Source organism: Myotis yumanensis, unplaced genomic scaffold (genome assembly GCF_028538775.1).
Source record: "Myotis yumanensis isolate MYYU_CA2020_CCGP unplaced genomic scaffold, mMyoYum1.0.hap1 SCAF_14, whole genome shotgun sequence".
Taxonomy (NCBI): Eukaryota; Metazoa; Chordata; class Mammalia; order Chiroptera; family Vespertilionidae; genus Myotis; species Myotis yumanensis.
In genome coordinates this window covers 44,139,286-44,164,714 of record NW_027223765.1, presented here as the reverse complement: position 1 = coordinate 44,164,714, position 25,429 = coordinate 44,139,286, and the positions used below count along the sequence as shown (strand labels likewise).

Below are 25,429 nucleotides of genomic sequence, written 5' to 3'. Positions count from 1 at the left end.
ACTGCTCTAGGGCAAGCACAAACCAGAACTGTCCTAGGCAAAAGGGGATGTATAGTCACCCTATGGTGACTAGCTATACACAAGATTGATCTCTCATCCATGCTCTGGATTTGGAGTAAGAAGAGGAAAAGCAAAGAGTCAAATTGGAAAAAAAAAAAAGAGTAGGAGGAGAGAAAGGGAAGGGCAAGAGGGAGGAACATTCTAGATACTCAGAATCTGGGCAGCAGAGTTAGTGTCACTGAAAGGAAAAGTGGAGTGCTGCTTAAAATAAGTTCCCTCTGTTCGAAGCATTATCACAAGTTCTTCCTTGTAGAGAAGCTATAATCAGGTTAAGTTTCTAGGGAGATCTACATTTCATTCCATCTTATTGGCTTTATAACTGATCGTTTTGAATTTTTATGTGCTTTCAAGGTACGACCTTAAGGACACAAGTAAAATCACATTGGTTGACATACAGCTGATTGCTGCCATGGGCCCTCCAGGTGGTGGAAGAAATCCAGTCACTCCCCGTTTTATTCGACATTTCAACATCTGCACTATTAATGCTTTTAGTGATGAAACAATGGTCCGAATCTTCTCATCAATTGTAGCATTCTACCTTAGGACTCGTGATTTTCCTCCTGAGTTCTTCTTAATTGGAAACCAAATTGTCAGTGGGACTATGGAGGTGAGCAAAAAATGCAATACAAAATATTTCAGTATATATATCTCATTGGGTCCTTAACTTTTTTTAAAAAAACATGTTTTCCTTTAGACATCTACTTTGGTCTTCAGTGTCAGAGAAGCTGTTATGAAGGCTTGAGAATAGGAAGATTATAGGCTTTGAAATTAGAGAAACTAATTGGGTTTGAGCTTTGAATGCTATTTCCTAGCTAAGTGGACTTAAGCAAGTAATTTGACTTTCCAGAAACTCATTTTTCAAATCACAAAAATGGGAGATAACACCTGTTTCACAAGGTTATTACAAGGAAATCACCCAGAACCAGTATGTGCCACGTTGTGGGTTTTCCCTAATTATTAGGTTCCCACTCTGGTGTTTATAAATTTTCTCTTCTCTCCCCTCCATTTCTTCATGCTTGTCTTAAAAAATGAACTTAAGCATCTTATGAATATATTTTTAGCTAGGTCCCATAAATTAGGATTAGTAGTGAAAAAAATTATAAGAAAACACAAGGGTGGGATCAAAAAACAAGGTTGCCCATATGGCCAAAGAGCAGCTCTTAACTTATTCAGTGTGTTTGTTATCTGCCTCTGCTTGAGGCCAGCACCAGCCTTATTGCTAATGGTAAAAGGGAAAAAAATGTATTCAAGGTGATAATCTCATTGAACTAAGCTTTGAGGAGCCTTGATAAGGGAGAGGGGGTGGTGTCACTGCAACCAAAAGCAAAAAGCTCCCCCCAGAATCATTCCATCAGTTTCTAAAAACATTGTATCTTTCTAAAGTTGTTCTCCTCTTATTCTGGTGGAAAATTTGTCCTGTTAAAATAGAAAAACTATGAACAGAGAAATGTACATTGTAATTACTGTACTTATTCTGATACAGAAAAGTGCTTCTATTTATTAAATATGATATTTGTATTTCAGGCATTTCCTGAAAAGAGGGAGCAGTTGGTTAGGCAGAATGGGATACAGAAAGGATTCTTCCCCACCCCCCTCTTTGAAGCATTATAGACCTACCGAGTGTGTAGGTTAGGGAAGAAAGGTGAATCATAGGACACATATAATAAAATATAATTTAATTTTTTTTCAGGCTACATTTTAATTATTTATCTTCCTTAGAGAAAATATTAAACTTTATTTGGTGAATTCAGCATATAGCCAGTTATGATAGAAGGAAGAAGGGGGAGAGAAAAAATAAGAAAGAGAGGGGAAGTGAGAGAGCACATTGGTTTGTTTTGAATTCAATGGTAGTCAAAAGGAAATTGTTTCATCCTACTCTTTATTTCAAATACTTCAGAATGAGTTACCTGATTTCACTTTCTCCTAAAGTTTTTGTTAACTACTTAATCTCAGATCATTTCCCGTTAAATGGGACAGTCATAACATAGGGGAAATAAAAGCATTGTCCCTTTTTGGGCTTGGATGGAATCTGATAATATTAAGTTCCTTCAAATTCATGATGCCTGGTTGAGTGCTATAAACAAACAAAAAAAGTATGCCATGCTAGACTTAATTATTATGCAATTTTCCAAGGTAATATAATCTGATAGGATAAATAAAATGTTTTATATAACATACAATTTGTTATCTGGCTTTTCTGATTATAAGCATTTTATTTTTGCTTTGTTGCTTTTTTCATATTCAGATATACAAACAATCCATGAAAAATCTTTTGCCCACTCCCACAAAATCTCATTACACTTTCAACTTGAGGGATTTTTCACGTGTCATCCAGGGCTGCTTACTCATTGAAAGAGATGCTGTGGGGAGCAAGCACACCATGATCCGGCTGTTTGTGCATGAGGTTCTTCGAGTGTTTTATGATCGCCTCATTAATGATGAGGATCGATATTGGCTGTTCAATTTAATCAAAGTTGTTATAAAGGAGCACTTTAAAGAATCATTTGATAGTGTCTTTTCACATTTGAGGAAAGAGAATGCACCAGTGAGTATATTTAGTGATTAAAAACATTAAGTTAAGACAGTACAATAGTGTCTTGGCCAGTGTTGCTCAGTTGGTTGGGTGTCATCCCATGCCCTGAAAGGTCACCAATTTGATTCCTGGTCAGGGCACATGCCTGGGTTGCAGGCTTGATCGATCCCTGGTAGAGGGTGTGCAGGAGGCAGACGATCAATATTTTGTGCTCACATCGATGTTTCTTTCTCTCCCTACCGCCCCTCTCTCTAAAAATAAAAAACACACAGTACAATAGCATGAATTATTTCAGGCATTTATCTTTATCTTTAAAAAATACTAATTCTTAATTATTATATTCTTGAACTTTCCGCAGACAGTATTTATTTTGAGAAGATTTGTCTTTAGAGAAATTATGTATATAACATAGAAGTTATTTAAAAAATAATACTTTGTATGATAGGGATTAAATTTAATAACAGATATAAAGTGTTTAACATTGCTTTGTAACTACTAAATAAGTGGAAGTCATTCAGAATGACTGCTCCAGCCTCTAGGGCAGTGATGGCGAACCTTTTGAGCTCGGCGTGTCAGCATTTTAAAAAACCCTAACTTAACTCTGGTGCCGTGTCACATATAGAAATTTTTTGATATTTGCAACCATAGTAAATATTTTTGATATTTATTTTATATATTTAAATGCCATTTAACAAAGAAAAATCAACCAAAAAAATGAGTTCGCGTGTCACCTCTGACACACGTGTCATAGGTTCGCCATCACTGCTCTAGGGAGTGGGGGAAACTTTTTTTAAAATAGAAAAAAAGCTCTTTTAAAAAAAATTTCCTAAGGATATAATATAATTGCAGGTATTAATTTTACAACTATATTATTTACTACCCTATCTTTTTTAAAATATATATATTTTTATTGATTTCAGAGAGGAAGGGAGAGGTAGAGAGAGATAGAAACATCAATGATGAGAGAGAATCATTGATTGGCTGCCTCTTGCACACCCTACACTGAGGATCAAGCCCGCAACCCGTGCATGTGCCCTGATGGGGAATCCAACCGTGAACTTCTGGTTCACAGGTCCATGCTCAACCACTAAGCACACCGGCTGGGCTACCCTAATTGTTTTAAAAGAATTCTGTAATTGATAATCATCCTATAATATGGACAAAACAAAATTTTATATAACATTTTCTTAAACTTATTTTAGAAAAATAATTTGTTTTATAATTTGTTGATTTTCATTCTATAGGTAACTGAAAAGGACTTAAGAAATCTTATGTTTGGTGACTATATGAATACTGACCTTGAAGGAGATGACAGAGTTTATATTGAAATTCCAAATATTCATCAATTTAGTGACATTGTGGACCAATGCTTAGATGAATATAATCAAACTCACAAAAGAAGAATGAATCTTGTCATTTTTAGGTACCTACATTTGGTATTAATGGTTGAAATTACTATTTGTAAAAATTTATTGTGAAATATTTTAAATGTGTAAAAAGGTATAAGAAAAATTATGGTGAATAACCTTGTTCCCATAATTGAGCTTAAGACATAAACTATTAGCAATTTATTTGAAGTCCCTTCTGTAGCCATCCTTCCATCACTGCATTCCCATTGAACCCTGCAGGGGTAAAACAAAACTCATGTGTCTTCAGACTTTTAATACATATGTGTCCCTACACATATGTACTGGTATATGCACTACCTTATTTTACATGTTTAAAACTCATATAAATGGTATCATACTGTATGTACTCTTCTGCAAGTTGGTTTATTCCATATTGTTTGTAACATTCACACACAAAAAATGATTTTTTACTACTACATTGTATTCCATTGTATATGTGTAAAAATGTAGTCATTCTTCTAAGATAGACTTTTATGTGCCTTCTAGTTTTGCAATGATAAAAAAAGGTTAGAATGTTCATGTCTCCTTGGGTACCTGTGTAAGAATTTCTCTAAGATTATATTCTTAGAAGTGAAATTATTGTGCCATGGTGTGTAAGCATCTTCTATTTTACTAAGCTTTGCCAAGTGCCTTCAAAAATTATTATTGTTTTTAAGAGCTTGTGTTGTGTCTCTCCCTTGCCAATATGTAGGATTGCCAGACTTAGTAAGTTTTGCCAGTCTAAGGAGAGTGGCTCTACTAGTAAACTCTAATTTCCCTAATTACTAGTGAACCCATCTTTCCTGAATTTGTTATTTTATGAATAACTGATCTATTTTTTCACATAGAAATTCTTTTGTTAAAAAATTAAAAGTAATGGTTTTAATAAAAATAACAATGTACTTTCAGTATAAGAGGTTATGCTTTCATTTTCTTTCTATAATTTACATATTACATTTCCTGAATTCCTGTACTTTAAATAATTTTACTTAGCATCAAATGATCCAATTATAACTGCTTTTGAAAAATCACACATTTTTTATGATTACTTCTTTAAAATTGGTATCAGACAGCAGTCTATCCTAGGAAAGTAAAACAATATTTATGTGTAAATATACATTTACATTTATATTTTCAAGTATAATAATATTGATACTTTATAGGTATGTATTGGAACATTTATCACGAATATGTCGAATTCTAAAGCAGTCTGGTGGAAATGCTTTGCTTGTTGGACTTGGAGGAAGTGGTCGTCAATCTTTAACTCGTCTGGCTACATCCATGGCAAAAATGCAGATATTCCAACCAGAAATTTCTAAGAGCTATGGTATGAATGAGTGGAGAGAAGACATGAAGGTAAAGTTATGAAAAAAAAGTCTAGTGTCTAAAATATTATCAGTGCATTCTTTTACCTGTGAAGAGAGAGCCAATCTGTATAGCTATGTACTGAATACATTGGTGAAGATGTTAATATTATCTATAGATTATTTACAGTGTGTGTTGAGCACTGTTGTAAGTGCTTTACAGACATGATCTCATTTTATAGGTATAACAATTCAATGCAGCAGGTACGGTTGTCTCTGTATTTTACTGATGAGGAACCTGAAGTTGAGCTTAGTTTCTTTGGAGCTGTCTTCCTGTTTCAGTAAACAATAGAACAGTAGAATGCATACTGGGGCTTTCATCCTCATATGTATACAACTCTGCAGGCCCCAAAAGAGAGATGACTCAAAGTAGAAAAAAAGGAAGGGAGATATTTACTGCTGGACTTTTTCATTTTCACTGACCCTCACATACTAAATTTCTACAACCTAAAAGTTAACATAAAGAAAAGGTAGCATTTGAGATCTTTTTTAATGAAAGTGTTTATAAACTTTCCCCTTAGCACTGTTTTAGCTGTATCTCCGTAAGTATTGATATGCTGGGTTTTTATTTTCATTTATTTCAAGAAATTTTCTGATTTCATTTATGATTTCTTCGTTGACTTATTTGTTAGTTAAAAGTTTGTTATTAAATTGCCACGTATTTATGGATTTTTCAGTTTTCCTTCTGCTATTTATTTCTAATTTAATTCCATTGTTATCAAAAAAGATACTTGATATGATTTAAATCTTCTTAAATTTGTTAAGACTTCTATTGAGGGCTAACGTGATTTATTGTAGAGAATGTTCTATGTGCACTTAGGAAGAATATGTATTTTGCTGTTGTTGGGTGGAGTGTTTTGTACAAGTCTCGTAGGGCTAATTGGTTTATAGTGTTATTCAAATCCTCCATTCCCTTATTGATCTTCTGTCTGATTGTTCTATCTTTTATTGAAAGTTGGGGTATTGATTGTGTTCCTTTTCTTCCTTCAATTCTGTCAATGTTTGTTTCATAGTTTAGGAGCTCTGCTGTTTGGTGAATAAATACTTATAATTATTATATCTTCCTGATGAATTGACATTTTAATCATTATATAATGTATATTGTCCCTTGTGAGAGTTTTTGACTTAAAAGTTTATCTTGTCGTAAAGTCTATCTTGTTTTATATTAGTACAGCCACCCTGCTTTTTTTGGTTACCATTTGCATTGAACATCTTTTCCCTCCTTTCACCTTTAGCCTTTGTGTGTCCTTAGGTCTAAAGTGAGTCTTTTTCAGCCCTAGCTGATTTGGCTCAGTGGATAGAATGTTGGCCTGAGTACCAAAGGGTCCCATGTTCGATTCCAGTCAAGGGCATGTACCTTGGTTGTAGGCTCCTTTAATGGCTGTGTGCACAGTCTTGTAGTTGAGCCTTGATTGCTGTTGGAGTCACTAGGAGTTGGCTGTGAGGACCAGCTGTGTCTACAATGGAAGAGCTGCTGTACAGGAGACACCCTATGGAGAAGGATTTGCTTCAATGGGCTTTGGTGCTCACTGAGTCTGCCCCTTGAGTGTGTTGCTTGTTGATGGTGTAGATTTATAATCTGGTATGGTCTGAAGCTGTCCACTGGGTGCACCATCTCTTGGGCCTCCCAGGAGGTACAAAGTCAGCCACTGCCTGGGGCCACATGGCAGGAGCTCCAGGGAGATCTGCAGATGGCTGCTACTTATATTGGGCTAGTAAATTCCCAGGTGAAGCCCAGTTGTGAGACAGGCAGGCTGGTGCTAATGCTGGGTCTTGAGCCTCTTATTGATAGGTTTGGGGCATGCTGATGCCAGCTGCACCTTGTTTGAGAGACTTTAGCAAAGTCTGAAGCCTGAGCCAGAACAGGCCATTCATATGTAAAAGCCACTGCAAACAACTTGGGTGGGGCTACAAATTGGATGGGGCGGAGTCTCAAGAAATCACCAGGGTGTAGGGAACAGTGTGGGTCATGCTGATGGAACTCAGTTATGGCTGTCAGTCAGCTCTGTGATGGAGAGGTCCCAGCACAGGAACAATGATCCCTGCAAGCACCGCTGCCTGGGAGAAAGCTGCTCCTGAGTTCCTGCCCCAATGCCAGACAGTCCAGTTCCTCCCCATATGTCCCTGGATTCTACCAATGCCACTGCTTGGCACTGGAGCTCAGAGGAAGTGAAACCATGTAAATTCTGTGCATGGGCCCTTTAAGAGGAATATATGGGACCCCAGAAGCCTCTGTGTCACTCAGCCACAATCCCTGCTGGTTTTTACAGCTCGAAGTTACAGGGACTTATATTACAAGCCCTGGAAACCTGGACTAGGGATCTGGTGTGGGGCTGGGACCCCCTGCTTCTCAAGGGAGGCCTTGGAGATATCCCTCCCGATTAAAAAACCGCACATGGGTGTCAGACCAGCCTGTTCCATGCCTCCGCCCCTCCTACCAGTCTCAGTATGCTTTCTTCTTTACTTCTCTAGTTGTAAGACTTCCATTCAGCCAGATTTCAGGTGGTTCTGAATATGGTTGTTCTGTAGTTTAGTTTTAATTTTGATGTGGTTGTGGGAGGTGGTGAGTATAGGCATTTATCTATGCCACCATCTTGGTTCTCCCCCAGATACAGTATTCTTGGTTGACAGTTGTTTTTTCTTTCCATACTTTGAATATATCATCCTACTCCCTTCTTGCCTGCAAGGTTTCTGCTGAAAAATATGCTGATAATTTTATGGCACCTCCCTTGTATGTGAGAACATGCTTTCAAGATTCTTGCTTTATCTTTGACTCTCAACAGTTGGATTATAATATGTCTTGCTGTATGGATCTATTTGGATTTACATTGTTGGAGTTTGTTGGCTTCTTGGATTAATGTATCTGTTTATATCCTCAGTTTTGTCCATTATGTCTTCAAGTAAGTTCTTGGCCCCTTTCTCTCTTCTCTTTTTGGTACTCCAATAATGCATCTATTGACCCACTTGATGGTATCCTTTTAGTACCTTAGACTGTTCACTCTTCATTCATTTTCCTGTTTGTTCCTCTGACTCAATGACTTCAAATAACTTGTCTTTAAGTACACTGACGCTTTCTTCTGCCTGATCAAATGTGATGTTGCCCTGGCTGGTGTGGTTCAGTTGGTTGGAGTGTCATCCCATACACCAAAAGGTTGTGGGTTTGATTCCTGGTCAAGGCACTAGATCACTGGCTTAATCCCCAGTCAGGGTATGTGCAGAAGGCAACCAATTATTTCTCTCTCACGTTGATGTTTCTCTCTTTCTCTTTCTCTTCTCAAATCAATAAGCATATCCTCAGGTGAGGATAAAAAAATTTTTAATAAAATAAGATAAATAAGTAAAATCTGATGTTGAGTACCTCTAGAGACCATTCTTTTTTTTTTATTTTTATTTATTTATTTATTTATTTATTTTTTTTAATCTTTATTGTTCAGATTATTACATTTGTTCCTCGTTTTTTCCCCCCATAACTCCCCTCCTTCCAGCTCCCACCCCACCCTCCGCCCTCACTCCCCACCCATTGTCCTCATCCATAGGTGCACAATTTTTGTCCAGTCTCTTCCCGCATCTCCCACACCCCTTTTCCCCCCAAGAATAGTCAGTCCATTCCCTTTCTATGTCCCTGATTCTATTATAATCACCAGTTCATTCTGTACATCAGGTTATTTATTCACTTGATTCTTAGATTCATTTGTTGATAGATGCATATTTGTTGTTCATAATTTGTATCTTTACCTTTTTCTTCTTCTTCCTCTTCTTAAAGGATACCTTTCAGCATTTCATATAATACTGGTTTGGTGGTGATGAATTCCTTTAGCTTTTCCTTATCTGTGAAGCTCTTTATCTGACCTTCAATTCTGAATGATAGCTTTTTTTTTTTTTTTTTTTTTTTTTTTTTTTTTTTTTAAATATATTTTATTGGTTTTTTACAGAGAGGAAGGGAGAGAGATAGAGAGTTAGAAACATCGACGTGAGAGAAACATCGATCAGCCGCCTCCTGCACATCTCCCACTGGGGATGTGCCCGCAACCCAGGTACATGCCCTTGACCGGAATCGAACCCGGGACCCTTCAGTCCGCAGGCCAACGCTCTATCCACTGAGCCAAACCGGCTTTGGCCTGAATGATAGCTTTGCTGGATAAAGTAATCTTGGTTGTAGGTTCTTGGTATTCAGCACTTTGAATATTTCTTGCCACTCCCTTCTGGCCTGCAAAGTTTCTGTTGAGAAATCAGCTGACAGTCGTATGGGTATTCCCTTGTAGGTAACTGACTTTTTTTCTCTTGCTGCTTTTAAGATTCTCTCTTTGTCTTTTGCTCTTGGCATTTTAATGATGATGTGTCTTGGTGTGGTCCTCTTTGGATTCCTTTTGTTTGGGGTTCTCTGCGCTTCCTGGACCTGTAAGTCTATTTCTTTCACCAGGTGAGGGAAGTTTTCTGTCATTATTTCTTCAAATAGGTTTTCAATATCTTGCTCTCTCTCATCTTCTGGTACCCCTATAATTCTGATGTTGGTACGTTTGAAGCTGTCCCAGAGGCTCCTTACACTATCTTTGTATTTTTGGGTTCTTTTTTCATTTTGTTTTTCCGGTTGGGTGTTTCTCGCTTCTTTGCATTTCAAATCTTTGACTTGATTCTTGCGCTCCTCTGGTCTGCTGTTGGGAGTCTGTCTAATATTCTTTATTTCAGTCAGTGTATGCTTAATTTCTAGTTGGTTCTTTATCACACCATCGAGGGTCTCATTAGATTTCCTGTATATCTCATCAAGTTTATCGACAGACTCTAGAAGCCTCTCGAGAGACCTCAAAAGTGTGGTTCTGAACTCAATATCCTCCCTTGATAGTTTTGTCCTGTTTCTTTGTCTCCGCATTTTTTTACGCTTTCTTGGTACACCCCCTAGTGGTCTTTGTGCGAAGTCTTGTTGTAGTTAAGCCTTGATTGTTATAGTTAATACTAGAGGGATTTGACCTCCAGGCCGACTGGCTGTGATAATCAGCTGTGTTTGCAGTGGAAGAACTTGTGTCCTCTAGGGAGGTGCTAATCTAGCCTTTGCCTGAGGCTATCCGGCAAATGGCTTTGTGCAGGGCTTGGGCGGGGCGGGTCCCACGGATCAACAGGGCGGAGGAGGGAGCAGTTATGGCTGCTCTAGGGAGGTGCTAATCTAGCCTTTGCCTGAGGCTATCCGGCAAATGGCTCTGTGCAGGGCTTGGGCGGGGCGGGTCCCACGGATCAACAGGGCGGAGGAGGGAGCAGTTATGGCTGCTCTCAATCCGTCCCCAGGGGCTCTGCCTCTCTGTCCCAGCAACAGCTGCAAACCTCGGAGGGACCGTAGCCAGACATTCCTGCTTCTCCCGTTTGAGTCTGGGTCCCTAGAGACTCACCCGGATCTGGAGCTCTGAGTCTGAGGCTCCCTCCGGATTGAAACAGACAACCATGCCCTCAGCCACCAGCCCACGCCTCGCGCACTCCGCACCTCAGTATTCCACCCCAGCACTGCGCCTCCTCTGATTCTCGGCCCCTCCCAGTTGCAGAACCTCCACTCAGCCAGCCCTCCCGTGGTTCTGGATGATGTCCGTTCCGTCTTTTAGTTGTATTTTTGAAGTGGTTGTTCAAGGCAGCAAACTCCGGCGTTAACCTATGCCGCCATCTTGGTTTCTCAGATCGAGACCATTCTTTTAACATTGTTTCTGTAAATGATGACTTCTAAATTCATATGTAGCTACAGATTAATAGCCTGCTTGCTTAAAGCAGTGGTTCTCAACCTTCCTAATACCGAAACCCTTTAATACAGTTCCTCATGTTGTGGTGACCCCCAACCTTAAAATTATTTTCGTTGCTACTTCATAACTGTAATTTTGCTACTGTTATGAATCGTAATGTAAATATCTGATATGCAGGATGTATTTTCATTGTTACAAATTAAACATAATTAAAGTATAGTGATTAATCACAAAAACAATATGTAATCATATATGTGTTTTCCGATGGTCTTAGGCGACCCCTGTGAAAGGGTCGTTCGGCTCCCAAAGGGGTCGCGACCCTCAGGTTGAGAACCGCTGGCTTAAAGGATTCTAGAACCTAACCTCAAAGGAAGCAGACTTCAGCCTTCAGGCATTTTGACTTCAGGAGATTTGCTCACCTTCAACTGATGAAAACAAGATCATAGCTTAACCTGCTCCGAGGTATTTATCAGAGCAGACTATGCAGACTAGTGCATAATGCATAGCACTTCTGAGAACCTACAACATCCTCTGGTTTCCTTTGTTCTGCCATCCTCTCCCCCCACCCTTCACTCCCTAACCCACACTCATAAAAAGCTTTGCCTGCACTGAGATAAGATGGTCTTTGTGACAAGAGTTCCCCATCTTCTCAGGTGTCTGGCTCTTGAATAAACCATCTTTCCTTGTACCAGCACTTTCCTCTAAACCAGTGGTCGGCAAACTGCGGCTCGGCAAGCCGCGGCTCGCGAGCCACACGAGGCTCTTTGGCCCCTTGAGTGTGGCTCTTCCACAAAATACCGGCTCTTCCACAAAATACCGACTTCTGCGCATGGGCCACAAAGTTTCAATCACACTGTATGTGCGCGCCTGCACATGGTACTTTGTGGAAGAGCCACACTCAAGGGGCCAAAGAGCCGCATGTGGCTCTCAAGCCGAGATTTACCGACCACGCCTCTAAACTATTGGCTTTTCATATGGTAGGCAGCCAAACTTGGGTTCAGTATTAAGTTCAGTTATTGTATTTTTCAGCTTCAGAATTTCTTAGTTATTATTTTTTAAAGTTTCTGTGTCTATTGATATTCTCATTTTGTTGTTGATGCATTGTTTTCCTGATTTCCTTTAGATATATTATATTCTCTTTTAGCGTATTGAGTACTTGATAAACTGCCACCTCTCCCACTTTTTACAGTCTGACTTCATGTAGGGGGGAAACATCAATCAGCATGACTAGAGGTTCTGTGACTTCTCAGAACTTTTCTGGGCAAGCATCTTCTTTGAGGTTGTGCATGTGCTTTTATTCTAGTATATACAGGTGCTTTGGGCCATTTTAATTTCCTTTTTCTTCTCATGAGCTTTCAGAGTTGGTTTCTATTATATTATTTTGCCCTAATCTCTTTCTTCCCCTGGCACCTTTTGGTGGAACTTCAGGTTCTGCTGTTCCATTGTGCTGGGGTTCTTGACTGTTTTCAGTGGCCTCCAACCTCATTTCCAAACTAAGTTCCTATTCCTATTAGTGTTCTGAGTCAGGCAAGAGAGAAATTAGTGCCTTAGGCAGCCCACAGATAAATCCAGAATACAGGATACAAGTTCTACTCTATTCCTTCTGTCCTGAGGAAGGAGCCAGGAATTGATGGTATTCTCCTAATTGTGTTACTTTATGCTGGGTGAAAAAAATGCAATAAATTCTCTTACCCTCCTTGTATTGTCCCTTCTTTATTATGTACTCCTAGGGATGCTACAGCCTCTTACTTAGCTTCTAGAGTTCTCACAAAGGTATTTTGTTTTGTAGTTTGCTAATTTGGTGCCTCCAGGAGAAATGGAACCTGGAGCTTCCTAGTGTGACATCTCACTAATGTCACTCTCTAGTTTCTTAATTTGTAAAATTTGGATAATTCTACCTATTTTATAGGTTATTGTGATTAAATTATACTATGTATGTATAGCTCTTTGTATTATCCCTGGCATGTAATTAATATTTTTGAAATTTTGACTCTTTTTCTACTTGGAAACAGTTTCACACACTGTGTATTTCAATATGGCTTTTAAACATATTGGTACTTATTTTTCTATTTTTACATAATAATAATAATAAAGTAACACTATAAAATAATTATAAAACTCATAATTAGACACAAAACTTTTTTAAAAACTAGCTTGCCTACTTTTGATGATAAATTATTTCTAAAATCTCAACAGCTTGCATATTGGAAGATGGCTTTAGTGAAAAAAGGGATAGTTTTGTATAATATTAAAATTCAGTAGTTATTTAAATGGTATAATTTATTTAAAACGTTAAATATATTATTTTTAAATAAATTTAACATTTTATTTTAAAAATTATTTGCAGAAGTAGTGATACTATTGTCTTCACTTGAAATATTTCTAGTGGTATGCTGGCAAATGTTTAGCAACTAACTCTCCAGGCGGGTAAGGGGAACTTCTCTTTTGTAGCATTGGCAAATTTCTGTGGTGTAAAAACTCCCACCATGAATGATTAAAGCTATCAACATGATGTCACTGAAAACAGAGTTGTAAAGAGTTATGTATTTGAACACCGTACCTGGGTTTTTACTGTATAAATACAGTTAATTTAAATAACCTCCATAGCATAAGTGATAGAAAACATAATAAACTAGGAGTGTATTTGTTACCTTTGTTTTTAATATAATTTAATTATAAGTTTATATAATTTAATTTTTAATGTTGGCTTTGTTTAACAATCTATTCACAAGTTTCTGAAATTTTAACAATCAGTTCTACCACCCCAAATAAGTCAGCTCCAGCATACCACCGAGTTCATATCTTCATATTAGTTGGGAATCTTTGGTTGCAATTGACATACAAAACAAAACAAAAAGCTCAAATTAGTTTAAGCAAAAGAGTTATTGTCTTGCATGATTTGAGTGCAGAGGTAGATAGGCTTTTGACATGGCTGAATTTACTGGCTCAAATGAAGTCCTCAGTAATTACTTTATCTCCTGCTTGCTTCCATTTGGCTTCTTTTCCAGCGGACTCATTCCATGTGGCAACACAGTTGGCCCCAAGTAGTTCTAAATTACAGACTTTTATATTTTCTATCTCAGAATGATAGAGAGTCTTTCTGTTTTCAAATCTCTCTTTGTCCCTCAATTAAGACTATGATTGGGCTCACTTAAGTCATATGCCCTCCTCTGATTAGTGACTATGGCTAGGGCGTGAGAAACGCTGACCAGCTGGGGGTCTCCCACCCAGGGGATGGGCAAAACAGAGTCCCTGATTGACATCCTCACTAGATGTGGGAAGAGATACTGCTCTAAAATTCAGAAATTGTTGTCAAGAGAAGGAGAAGGAGAGGGAAAGCAAAAACGATAAATGTCTACCATAATCCGCTTTCAAGTACATTGTTATTTTAAGGTTCTCTTAAGGAATGTGGGTATGAGAGGCCAGAAGACAGTCTTTTTAATCACGGACACTCAAATAAAAGAGGAAGCTTTCCTTGAGGATATCGACAGTGTGCTCAACACCGGAGAAGTACCTAACATTTTTGCAGCAGATGAAAAACAAGAAGTGATGGAGGTAAATACTTTTTTTTTAGGGAGTGCCTCTCCCAGCACAGAAATATTCTTAGCTTGAAATTTTTTTCTCTGCTCTTTAGGATATATATAGCTTGTGCAGAAGATGTTGGTAATTAAAAATTTTAAGTTTATTATTTAATTCATCTTTTTTGGTGAATTTTAAATTGCTTTTACTATAATTGTGAGACAAAATTTTATTTTATAATTCCTTTTTTTCATAATGATGGCAATTTGTTTCATCAGTTTTATCTTATTTAGCATGTTTTATGAGTGATAAGAGTTTTCAAATCATGTCTTAGGGTTACAGTGATATGAGAAAATATAGCTTTAAAACATTACTTGGTTAGCTTTTATGTTTTACCACTGGTTAAAAATTTCCAAAACCCTTAATAAAAACTACTTGTCTTAATAGTTCCGACATATCTGAGCGCCATACTTAGTGATTAAATTGACAAAAAACACAATTGTGAAGCACCCCTACTTCAGATACCCTGCCCTTCGACCACCATTTCGAAGAACTTCCCCTGCAAGATCTCTGCTAGTAATTTCCCCTTTCTCATTACTACAACTACTTTTACCCATAGAATACATTACTCATACCTGTATGCTTCATTCCAGCCTTCAGTGATAAAATGTGGAGTAAAATGGATTTACTCTAGTAGTTCAAGCACTGTGCTTTTCTCTTGTATGGAATGGAAATATTAAATACATTATAGTTCCTCCTACATAGGGTTGTTGTGAGGTCTGAGGATCAAATGAAATAAAGCTTTTATGGAGTGTCAGACACTTAAAAAGCCTTCAGTAAAGGGAACATTACCAGTTTGTAGTCTGAGTGGAGAAGGAGGAAAAACAAAAAAGATCCCAAGTTCTTTACTTTTATCTGGACGATGTCAAGAATGTGGCCCAGGCTGTTGAAGAATGGTGATTTTTCTAATTCATACAATAAGCTCATCCCCCACACTCTCGTGTGCTACCATGAGTAGGAGGATTTCCTAAACTTTGCTAAGCTTTCCTGCTCATTTTAGCTGTTGTTAATCTTTTCCTCTTGTCATTTTGCTTCAAAACTTGCTTCACTACTATTTTATTGTATGATCAAACAGTGGCCTTAAGAACTTCTTTTCTTCATGTTCCAGTCAAGCCTAGGAACACCATATCAATTTATCCACAAGGACAGAGCCATGGTCAGAACTCAGGGATACTGAAATGTATTCCTGTTTTTGCTTGCTTTATATTGATATTTTTAAATATAAAAGGTAATATGAAAGAAGTTCTATTATTTTCTCTCTACACTGTACATTATCCTATGCATCCCACTTCGAAGACTGTCTTGGACTTCGTTTATTTCATCCCTCTGACAAAGATTTTACTTTAAACCTCATTCCTGATAACTGACCTCTACACCTTGGCTCTGGCCCTACCTACAGGGCATCCCTTAAAGACTCAGCACATCTGTCTGACTTCATCAGAGTCCCAGCCTCACACGTACATTTCCAGATGACTTTTTCCATGGTGCCATTTGCACTCTTTGCAGAATGAAGTTACTGCAACGTTTTTCTCAATGGAGCAGTGACTTCTTATTTACCTTATTTAGTGCAGGTATACCACCTAACATAATTTTTTATAAACTGACATTGATCATAGTGATCATAATTTGAGAATTACCATCAGAATGCATAGACTGTGTTGATTTATAGTTTTCCATGGATATAAAGTAGAACATAGCTATAGTAGAGAATTCTTTGAAAATCAAATTCATTGTAATAACAATGGAAATTATATGATCATTGTGACCACTCCTTATATAAAAATTTTTAATCTATTTATAAGACACTTTATTGACTATGAAACCTTTTGTGCTTTGAACAAGGAGAAGTGTAAGATATAAAATAAAAGCAAACAGTTACCTATGTCAAGAACTATTATAAGCCCTAGCTGGTTTGCCTCACTGGATAGAGCGTCGGCCTGGGGACTGAAGAGTCCCAGGTTCAATTCCGGTCAAGGGCATGTAACTTGGTTGCAGGCACATCCCAGTAGGGGGTGTGCAGGAGGCAGCTGATCGATGTTTCTAACTCTCTATCCTTCTCCCTTCCTCTCTGTAAAAAATCAATAAAATATATATTTTTTAAAAATTAAAAAAAGAACTATTCTAAGTGTTCACGTTATAACTCATTTGATCCCTCAACAACTCTCTGATGTAGATACTCTTTTACCCATTTTAAAGATGATGACACTAAGTTACAGAGAGGTGAAATAACTTTCCCAGGTCACATAGGATATAAATTGCAAGCTGGGGATTTGAATTCAAAGAAGTTTGGTTCTTGAATTAACCAAAAGTAGTCACTACTTTCACTTCTTTGTGATTGCTTCCATAAAAAGGTGTATTCGGCCCTAGCCGGTTTGGCTCAGTGGATAGAGCGTTGGCCTGCGGACCGATGGATCCTGGGTTCTATTCCTGTCAAGGGCACATACCTTGGTTGCAGGTTCCTCCTCGGCCCAGGCCCTGGTCAGGGGCATGTAGGAGGCAACTAATCGATGTGTTTCTCTCACATTGATATTTCTCTCTGTCTTTCCCTCTCTCTTCCACTCTCTAAAAATCAATGGAAAAATATCCTCAGGTGAGGATTAAAAAAAAAAAGTTTGGTTCTGGAGCCACTATGCCTAACCTCACATAAAATTTCTTCTTATACAAAGACAGAAAATTAAAAGTGACCCATAATCTCATTACCAGAGAACACTATTTACATGTTTTAATGAAACTATTATAAGTATAAAGTTAGAGAATTCAGCATAAGAATGTCCAAAGTGAAATAAAGAATGATATAAACCAAGAAAAATGTCCAAAATAAAAAATAAAGCCTCCCTCTCACACTGTCCCTTAATTTCAGCTCACCAAAAGTAATCACTACTAACACTTCTTTGTGATTGCTTCCATAAAAAGGTGTATATGGCCCTAGCTGGTTTTGCTCAGTGGATAGAGCAGCAGCCTGTGGACTGAAGGGTCCCGAATTCGATTCCAGTCAAGGGCACATGCCTGGGTTGCGGGCTTGAGCCCCAATGAGGGGCGTGCAAGAGGCAGCCGATCAATGATTCTCTCTCATCATTGATGTTTCTCTCTTTCTCGCTCTCCCCTCCTCTCTGAAATCAACAAATATATATATATTTCTAAAAAGGTGTGTATGTACTTATACATACACCTGATATATATTTTAATTTAACAAAGAGAATTGTCATATATGTACTGTTGCACAATTTGTTGGTATGTTTTTTTTCACTTATTTTATCTTGCTGATCTTACAATAACATTTATATTGATACAACTCATTATTTTTAACAGTTGTATAAAATCACCATATATGGGTGTTTTATAACGTTTTAACTAGATGCTTTAGATATTTTCCTCTTAAAAACAATGTTAAGGAGACATATGTAATACTCTTTGTAATACTTTAAGCAATAAAAAACACACAAAACAATGTTGACTATATCTTGGTGAACTTTTTGTTCATATCTTTATGTCATATTATTGGCAGATATTTGTTTTTAAATTATAAAATCACAGAGTTTGAAGAAGTCTTCTAGGTACAAATTATATTAAAGCTATTCTATTGGTATGAAAACAAAAATGTAAAGATATTTATAAGGGGAGTATCAAGAATTGTTAATATTCTAATATCTACTAATTTCATTATCAGCTTACCTATTTCTAATTATCAGTTTTTTATTTTCTGATATTCCCTAGGGTGTCCGTCCTGTAGCTCAGGCTGGCAATAAACATGGTGAACTTAGTCCCTTAGCCCTGTTTGCTTTCTTTGTGAATCGCTGCAAAGATAATCTTCACGTTGTAGTGGCCTTTAGCCCCATTGGAGATGCTTTTCGAAATCGCCTGAGACAGTTTCCATCCCTCATCAATTGCTGTACCATTGACTGGTTTCAGGTTTGTAATTTTTTTAATTGGAGAGGGCAACTAAATCTTTTGTAATTTTACTGAAATCTTACTCAAGCTTCATTAAAATACATTCAGCAAATGTTTCTTGATTACTTACTCTAATGAAAGGCATAGTGCTTGGCACCAGGGTCTGGTAAGACTACATGTTTCCCACAAATTGCTCATGCACTAGACAAGAAGACAGAAAAGGCAATCAGCAAATGAGCAGTAATGATTATATGAAAGAGCCATAATCTTGATGTGCAAAAGTTATACTTGAGACTATGAGTCTCTGACATATGAAAATGTGTTAATTGCATATAGGAGGGATATATTAGGAACCAATAGAGTGTATTATGTATATACACACATATGTACTAGTACATGTATGTAAAGATATATATATGTGCATGTATATATTTATATCAGATATATCATATATATGATAAGGAATTAGCTTGCATGATTATGGAGGCTGATGAGTTCTAAGACCTGCAGTTGGAAATCGGGAGACCAGGAGAGGTGTAGTTCTAGTCTGAAGGCCAGCAAGCTTGAGACCAGTAAGAGCTGATGTTTCAGTTCAAGTGTAAAAAACTGATGTCCCAGGTTGAAGACAGGCAGGGAAAAGGAATTCCCCCTTATTCGAGGGAGGGTCAGCCTTTTTGTTCTTTTCAGGCAGGCCTTCAACTGATTGGATGAGGCTCACTCACATTAGGGAGGGCAATCTGCTTTTCTGACTCTGTAGAATTAAATATTAAACTCATTCATAACACACCTCACAGAAACACCCAGAGTAATGTTTGACCAAATATATGGTCAAGTTGCCACATAAAATCAACCATTACATGGGGATAGTATGTGCAAAGGTATAACAGTGCAGAGGGCATGGCTCATTTAGGCAACTACAAATAGTTTGGTGAAACTGACTGGCAATGAGGGCAGCAGGAGCTTTGAGTCAGTGACAGGTTATAAAGGAATTTGTAAATGTGCCTAGGAATTTGATTTTATGCCAAAGATGCTGCATGATGATTAACATATATTTAGCTAATTCTTATTTTAGAAAAGCAAAACAGTTATTGGAGGCTGTATGGTGAATGATTTGGAGTGGATCATGCCAGCACCAAATGATGACTGCCACCTCACTTAATCTTAAGGCAAATTGTCACTGCCTGTATAAGACCATTAAGTATTTACACTTTTGAGAACAGTAGCTTATGGTGCCTTCTGTTTAATTGCTTTATAACCAATAGAATGTGGACTATTGATCACTGGATAATTCTTTTAAAAATAAATTTCTGATACTAACTTGTTTTATTCTCTTTTGCTTATTTGTCAATTGCATGTTTGAGAAACTATCTCTGTCCTTTTGAGGATAGCACATTTATTTCAGCTAGTGGATGTTTTAGTGTTTATACAGCAATAAAAGCTGTGTGAAACAATTTTGCTTTTTATGCAAACCATATTTTAATACTGCTTTCATTAAGTAGCCAAAGCAAAACCAAACACAAAGAAAACCTGTCCTACCATAAGTTTTGTGAAATCTTATAAATACAATTCTACTACTTTTGGATATCTTTTTTATAACCATGAGACTTTCTATTCTACATGATTCTTACTTATTGGGGAACATTTTTTAAAAAAGGAAATGGGAGTTGCAAATAGATAAGCAAAGTTAAGTGGTTAACAGAATGGAATAAAGATTTACAATGAAGCAGTAGGGACACAGAACCTGTCAGAGAAACTGATGGCATTGTTTGGGGCCTGGGTTTGTGAAACTCAAGAAGTGAGTGTAAACCACTGTGTGTCACATAATCAGGAAGGCATTGACTTTTTTGATGGATCTCTAGTCCCCAAAGTAGGGTGTACACTTACCAGGGGTGGCAAAACAATTCAGAGAATAAGTGAAGCTATTATTGGAATATTCATTTTGTATTAAATATTTCCTATGGATTAACATTGACACCCTTGCCCAATTTGTATAGCCATGCATGATATGCAGGGTAACCTTAGCGAATCCAGTAGTGAACTGAAAATTGGAGATATGATGTAATTATAAGTGGACAGTAAGATAATTGCATAAACTAGCTTATGCTCTTTGTTAGTCACATCATGAAGCAAGACCAATGACTGCTTAATAAGATCTGACAAGATGTTGATTAAAAAAAATTCCAGAAGGCTATTTGGAATATGGAGTTATATCAACTAGTTAAACAATAAATCTTATCCCCAGGGTATCTCATGTCATGCAATATCAGCTTATGATGGCATGGGGGACACTATTGGTTACCTATCAACAGTTATTTTCTACCCACCCCATCCTTGCTGACAGAATTTTGATATTGTTTGGAAAATCACCCTTTATGTAGATTGATTTCTGGTTGGTCTAAAATATTGGTGCTCTCAATATTATTGTTACTTGGCTTATAAATGAGCCTATTCATGACCCATTCCTTGCCAATAGGGTCCTGAGTTAAAGATTGCTTTGGGGAAAAGTTGTGTGTTTTATTGTTATTTTTTGTTTTGTTGAGGTTGTGTGTTTTTTACTATGAAAAAGTATTGCATGGTAGGAAAAGGTCCTTTTCTGTCTTTTCACCTTGTTGCTTGAGGATGTAATGTCGATTGCCACAGCATTCTGGGACAAGCCCAAGGATAAAATAAAATGCACTGAGAATGGTGGAACAAAAAGACAGAAAAAACTGAATCCTCAATGACATGATTGAACTTCTAAGTTAAGCAACTTGGAAATACCCTACTTCTGAACTTATTATAAATATCCCCCTTGAAGACACAGTAAGACTGTGTCTTAACCATAAACATTCTAACTGCTACAGAGAGTATTAAACCTTCATGATTAGCAGGATAATTAACAACTAAGCACTCAGAATACAAAGATAAACTTTTGTAATGTTTTCAATGATGTATAAGTCATATGACACTTATTCTAGCCTTTGACAAAAATTCACTAATAATAAATCTTTAGAAGCCTCTACTAAGGTTTTAAAAATGTGTTAATACAATAAAACCATATGGAGAGTCGGCCTGGTGGTCAAATCCCTCTAGTGTTAACTACAACAATTAAGGCTTGGCTATAACAAGACTGCGCACAGAGACCACAAGGGGGTGCACCAAGAAAGCATAAAAGATGCGGAGACAAAAAAACATGACAGAAATGGAGGATATGGAGCTAAGAATCGCAATTTTGAGGGCTTGCCATAAATTTGTGCAGAGCCTCACGAAAACTAATGAGACCCTCGATGCTACGATAAAGAAATTAGAAAGTAAGCATACACGGACTGAAATAAAGAATATTATACCCAATAGCAGACCAGAGGAGCACAAGAATCAAACCAAAGATTCGACAAAAAACACCCAATTGGAAAAGCAAAATGAAAAAAGAATCCGAAAGTGTGAAGATAGTGTAAGGAGCCTCTGGGACAGCTTTAAGCAGACTAATATCAGAGTCATTGGAGTGCCAGAAGATGAGAGACAGCAAGATATTGAAAACCTATTTCAAGAAATAATGGCAGAAAACTTCCCCCACCTGGAGAAAGAAATGGACTTACAGGTCCAAGAAGCGCAGAGAACCCCAAACAAAAGGAATCCAAAGAGGACCACACCAAGACACATCATCATTAAAATGCCAAGAGCAAAAGACAAAGAGAAAATCTTAAAAGCAGCAAGAGAAAGAGGCTCAATTACCTACAAGGGAATACCCATACGACTGTCAGCTGATTTCTCAACAGAAACTTTGCAGGCCAGAAGGGAATGGCAAGAAATATTCAAAGTGCTGAATACCAAGAACCTACAACCAAGATTACTTTATCCAGCAAAGCTATCATTCAGAATTGAAGGTCAGATAAAGAGCTTCACAGATAAGGAAAAACTAAAGGAGTTCATCACCGCCAAACCAGTATTATATGAAATGCTGAAAGGTATCCTTTAAGAAGAGGAAGAAGAAGAAAAAGGAAAAGATACAAATTATGAACAACAAATATGCATCTATCAACAAATGAATCTAAGAATCAAGTGAATAAATAACCTGATGTACAGAATGAACTGGTGACTATAATGAATCAGGGACATAGAAAGGGAATGGACTGACTATTCTTGGGGGAAAAGGGGTGTGGGAGATGCGGGAAGTGACTGGACAAAAATCATGCACCTATGGATGAACTCAGTGGGTGGGGAGTGAGGGTGGAGGGTGGGGTGGGAGCTGGAAGGAGGGGAGTTATGGGGGGAAAAAAGAGGAACAAATGTAATAATCTGAACAATAAAGATTTAAAAAAAAATAAAAAATTAAAAAAATAAAAAAATAAAAAAAATAAAACCATATGGATACAGGGGTGGGCAAAAGTAGATTTAAAGTTGTTCATATGGAAATATATATAATACAAAAATAAGCTGTTTTGCGTGCTCACAACTGTAAACCTACTTTTGACCATGCCTATATAATATATTAATAAATATGCATACATTGGCTGTGTGAGCTTAAAACATTTTTACTAATGGAGTGTTTGACCAAAAAAGTTTGAATTTTACTAGGAAGAGGGTCAGACATTGAAAAAAATTGATCTTAAAATACATATTATTTTCTTACAAAGGAAAAAATTACAAGCATCTTGTTAAGTCTAAGTGAAAGGAAATTTGGAAAATATCCTAATAAGCACATGAAGATTAATTACTCATTTAACATAAGTAATTTCATCAAATAAATATTTCAAATATATATTGACAAGTTCTATTTTAGATATCAAAGATAGCAGTGATGAGAAAAACAAAGTCCTTGCTTTCATGGATTTTACATTTTAATCAGAGGGGAGACAGAAAATCAACAAATGAACAAATAATTATATATCAAATATTTATAAGTGCTAAGAAAAAAAATTCAGGATAAGGGAAAGTGTAATGAAGGAAGGAATGAAGTTTTAGAAAAAATGCTCTGGGAAGACCTTGCTGATAAGTTGGCATTTGAACAGAGATGTGAAGGAGTAAACCAAAGGGATTCTTAGGTGAGGAGAGTCCTAGTCAAGAGTGAACAGCAAGTTCAAAGCCCAGAGGCAGGGACATGCTTGACATATTCCAGGAAAAGCAAAGGAATGTCACAGAGACGGGAAAGATTTGAAAAGAAGCAAATTTGTGAGGAAGAAAATAAAAGATTAGCTGTGGATGTAATGTTAGGAATTGTGATGGGCTATTTGTAACAGAATCCCAAACTAAACACATAGAGTTTTCCCTCTGATATAGAAAAAAACCTGAAGATAAGCCGACTGGGGCTTTTGTGGCTCAACAAAGTCCCAGAATCCCAAGTTTTTCTGCTTTACTATCCTTAGCATGTAGTTTCGATCTTAAAGTCATCTTATGGTCTATGGTGGATATTGGAGCTCCAAGTTTCACATCTTGTGTTCCAGGCAAGAAGTAGAATAATGGGAAATAAGGCAAAAATGATGCATGCCACCTCGATGTAACCCTCTAAAGAGCCTTTCCTGAAATCCCCACCTAACAACTGTGTCTATGTCTTTATCCATTCTGAATTGCAAGGGAGTCTAGGAAATGGACTCTTTTAGCTGGGTGTGTTACTATCTAGAATATAATTGGAATTCTAAGGAAAAGGGGCTGATAGATATTAGGTGGGCAACTAGCTGCCTCTGCCACTGTCATACTAAGTTTGGGATGCCTATACATCCAAGTGGAAGAGTTAGGAAAGCAGTGAAGTATAGCTTTTATATGGAAAATATCATTGACCTTTCATGTTATCTTTAATTTTAGTTTATGGACATATTAATTAGATCTTTCATAGATTTACTTGTGACCTCAGTCCCCTAATTCTGTTTTCCCCAATCGAGTTTAATTTTCTCAACCCTAAATTATTCTTGTATAGAAAGGCACTTAATTTACATAGTTGGATTAGGATATTCATCTTAAATTTTACAAATTTTCTTTTTCTTATTTTTAGCCATGGCCTGAAGATGCCCTTGAGCTTGTAGCTGTGAAATTCTTAGAAACACTGGAGCTTACTGAAGTTGAACGACGAGAGATAGTTCCAATCTGCAAACATTTTCATACTTCTATTATGGATCTTTCAGAAAGGTTAATGAATTTTTAAATTACAATAATGTCATATTTTGAAGCATCTCTTTCTGTGAAAGTCCAAAATTTTAATAGGGTTTCTATGTTTTCTAGATCTCTCTGATCACTTAATTAGTAAAGACCCTCAGATTGCAAGTAATAGAAAGGTACTTGATCTAGCTTTAACAAAAAGGGGGAGTTTATCATAAAAGATCCAGAGGTGTCTCACAAAGCTTAAGGGAAAGAATTCAGGTGGGCCTCAGAAGTGACTGGAAGCAGGAATTAGAAAGCCATTCTAAAACCAGAAATGCCTTTTCTTTATTTCTCATTCCTGCTTTTGTCTGGGCATCTACTTACTTCTTTCTCTTTGCAGACTGAATTTTCTGCTTCCCAGGCATATGGAGGAAACTGGCTGCCTCTCAGTTCCCTATTTTCTTCTTGCAATTCCAGCTATAGGCAGAGACTGATTGCCTGTTTCCAACTCCCCATTCCAAATTTGTTCCAAAATGTGATTAGTCTCATTTGTGTCCAGTGTCCAACTCTGGTCAGATATAGTTAGGGTAGCAAGTTTCACAGAACCAATATTGCTATGGGGCACTGAGTGTTGGTAGGCTGTGGATTCTTCAAAAGTATCTGTTTTACCTCTGTTAATCTCTGAGATCTTCATTTCATAGGTACATAAGCCCAAATGCTCATATCACTAAGAATAGAGTATATTGCCTATCCAGCTAGCATAGTTGGCTTGGACAGTTGCATCAAGAAGTGGGCTCTAGTCTACATACTTGCTATGAAACATCATTGCTTTCATTGTTTCCATGTGTA

At 37.2% G+C, this 25,429-nt stretch overlaps 1 protein-coding gene across 5 annotated transcripts in view; it reads left to right on the top strand.

Annotated features, from left to right (window-relative positions):
• DNAH12 (dynein axonemal heavy chain 12) overlaps window positions 1-25,429 on the top strand; it is a 239,044-nt gene that overhangs the window by 137,057 nt on the left and 76,558 nt on the right. For 4 of the 5 annotated variants that reach the window (XM_070390826.1, XM_070390825.1, XM_070390823.1 and 1 more), the window contains 7 exons: window positions 412-667; window positions 2,306-2,605; window positions 3,838-4,016; window positions 5,145-5,337; window positions 14,456-14,617; window positions 18,356-18,550; window positions 24,495-24,628. In XM_070390826.1, coding sequence (XP_070246927.1) covers window positions 412-667; window positions 2,306-2,605; window positions 3,838-4,016; window positions 5,145-5,337; window positions 14,456-14,617; window positions 18,356-18,550; window positions 24,495-24,628 — 1,419 coding nt within the window. The remainder of the gene's footprint in view (window positions 1-411; window positions 668-2,305; window positions 2,606-3,837; window positions 4,017-5,144; window positions 5,338-14,455; window positions 14,618-18,355; window positions 18,551-24,494; window positions 24,629-25,429) is intronic. The other variant, XM_070390827.1, reaches the window with a different exon arrangement.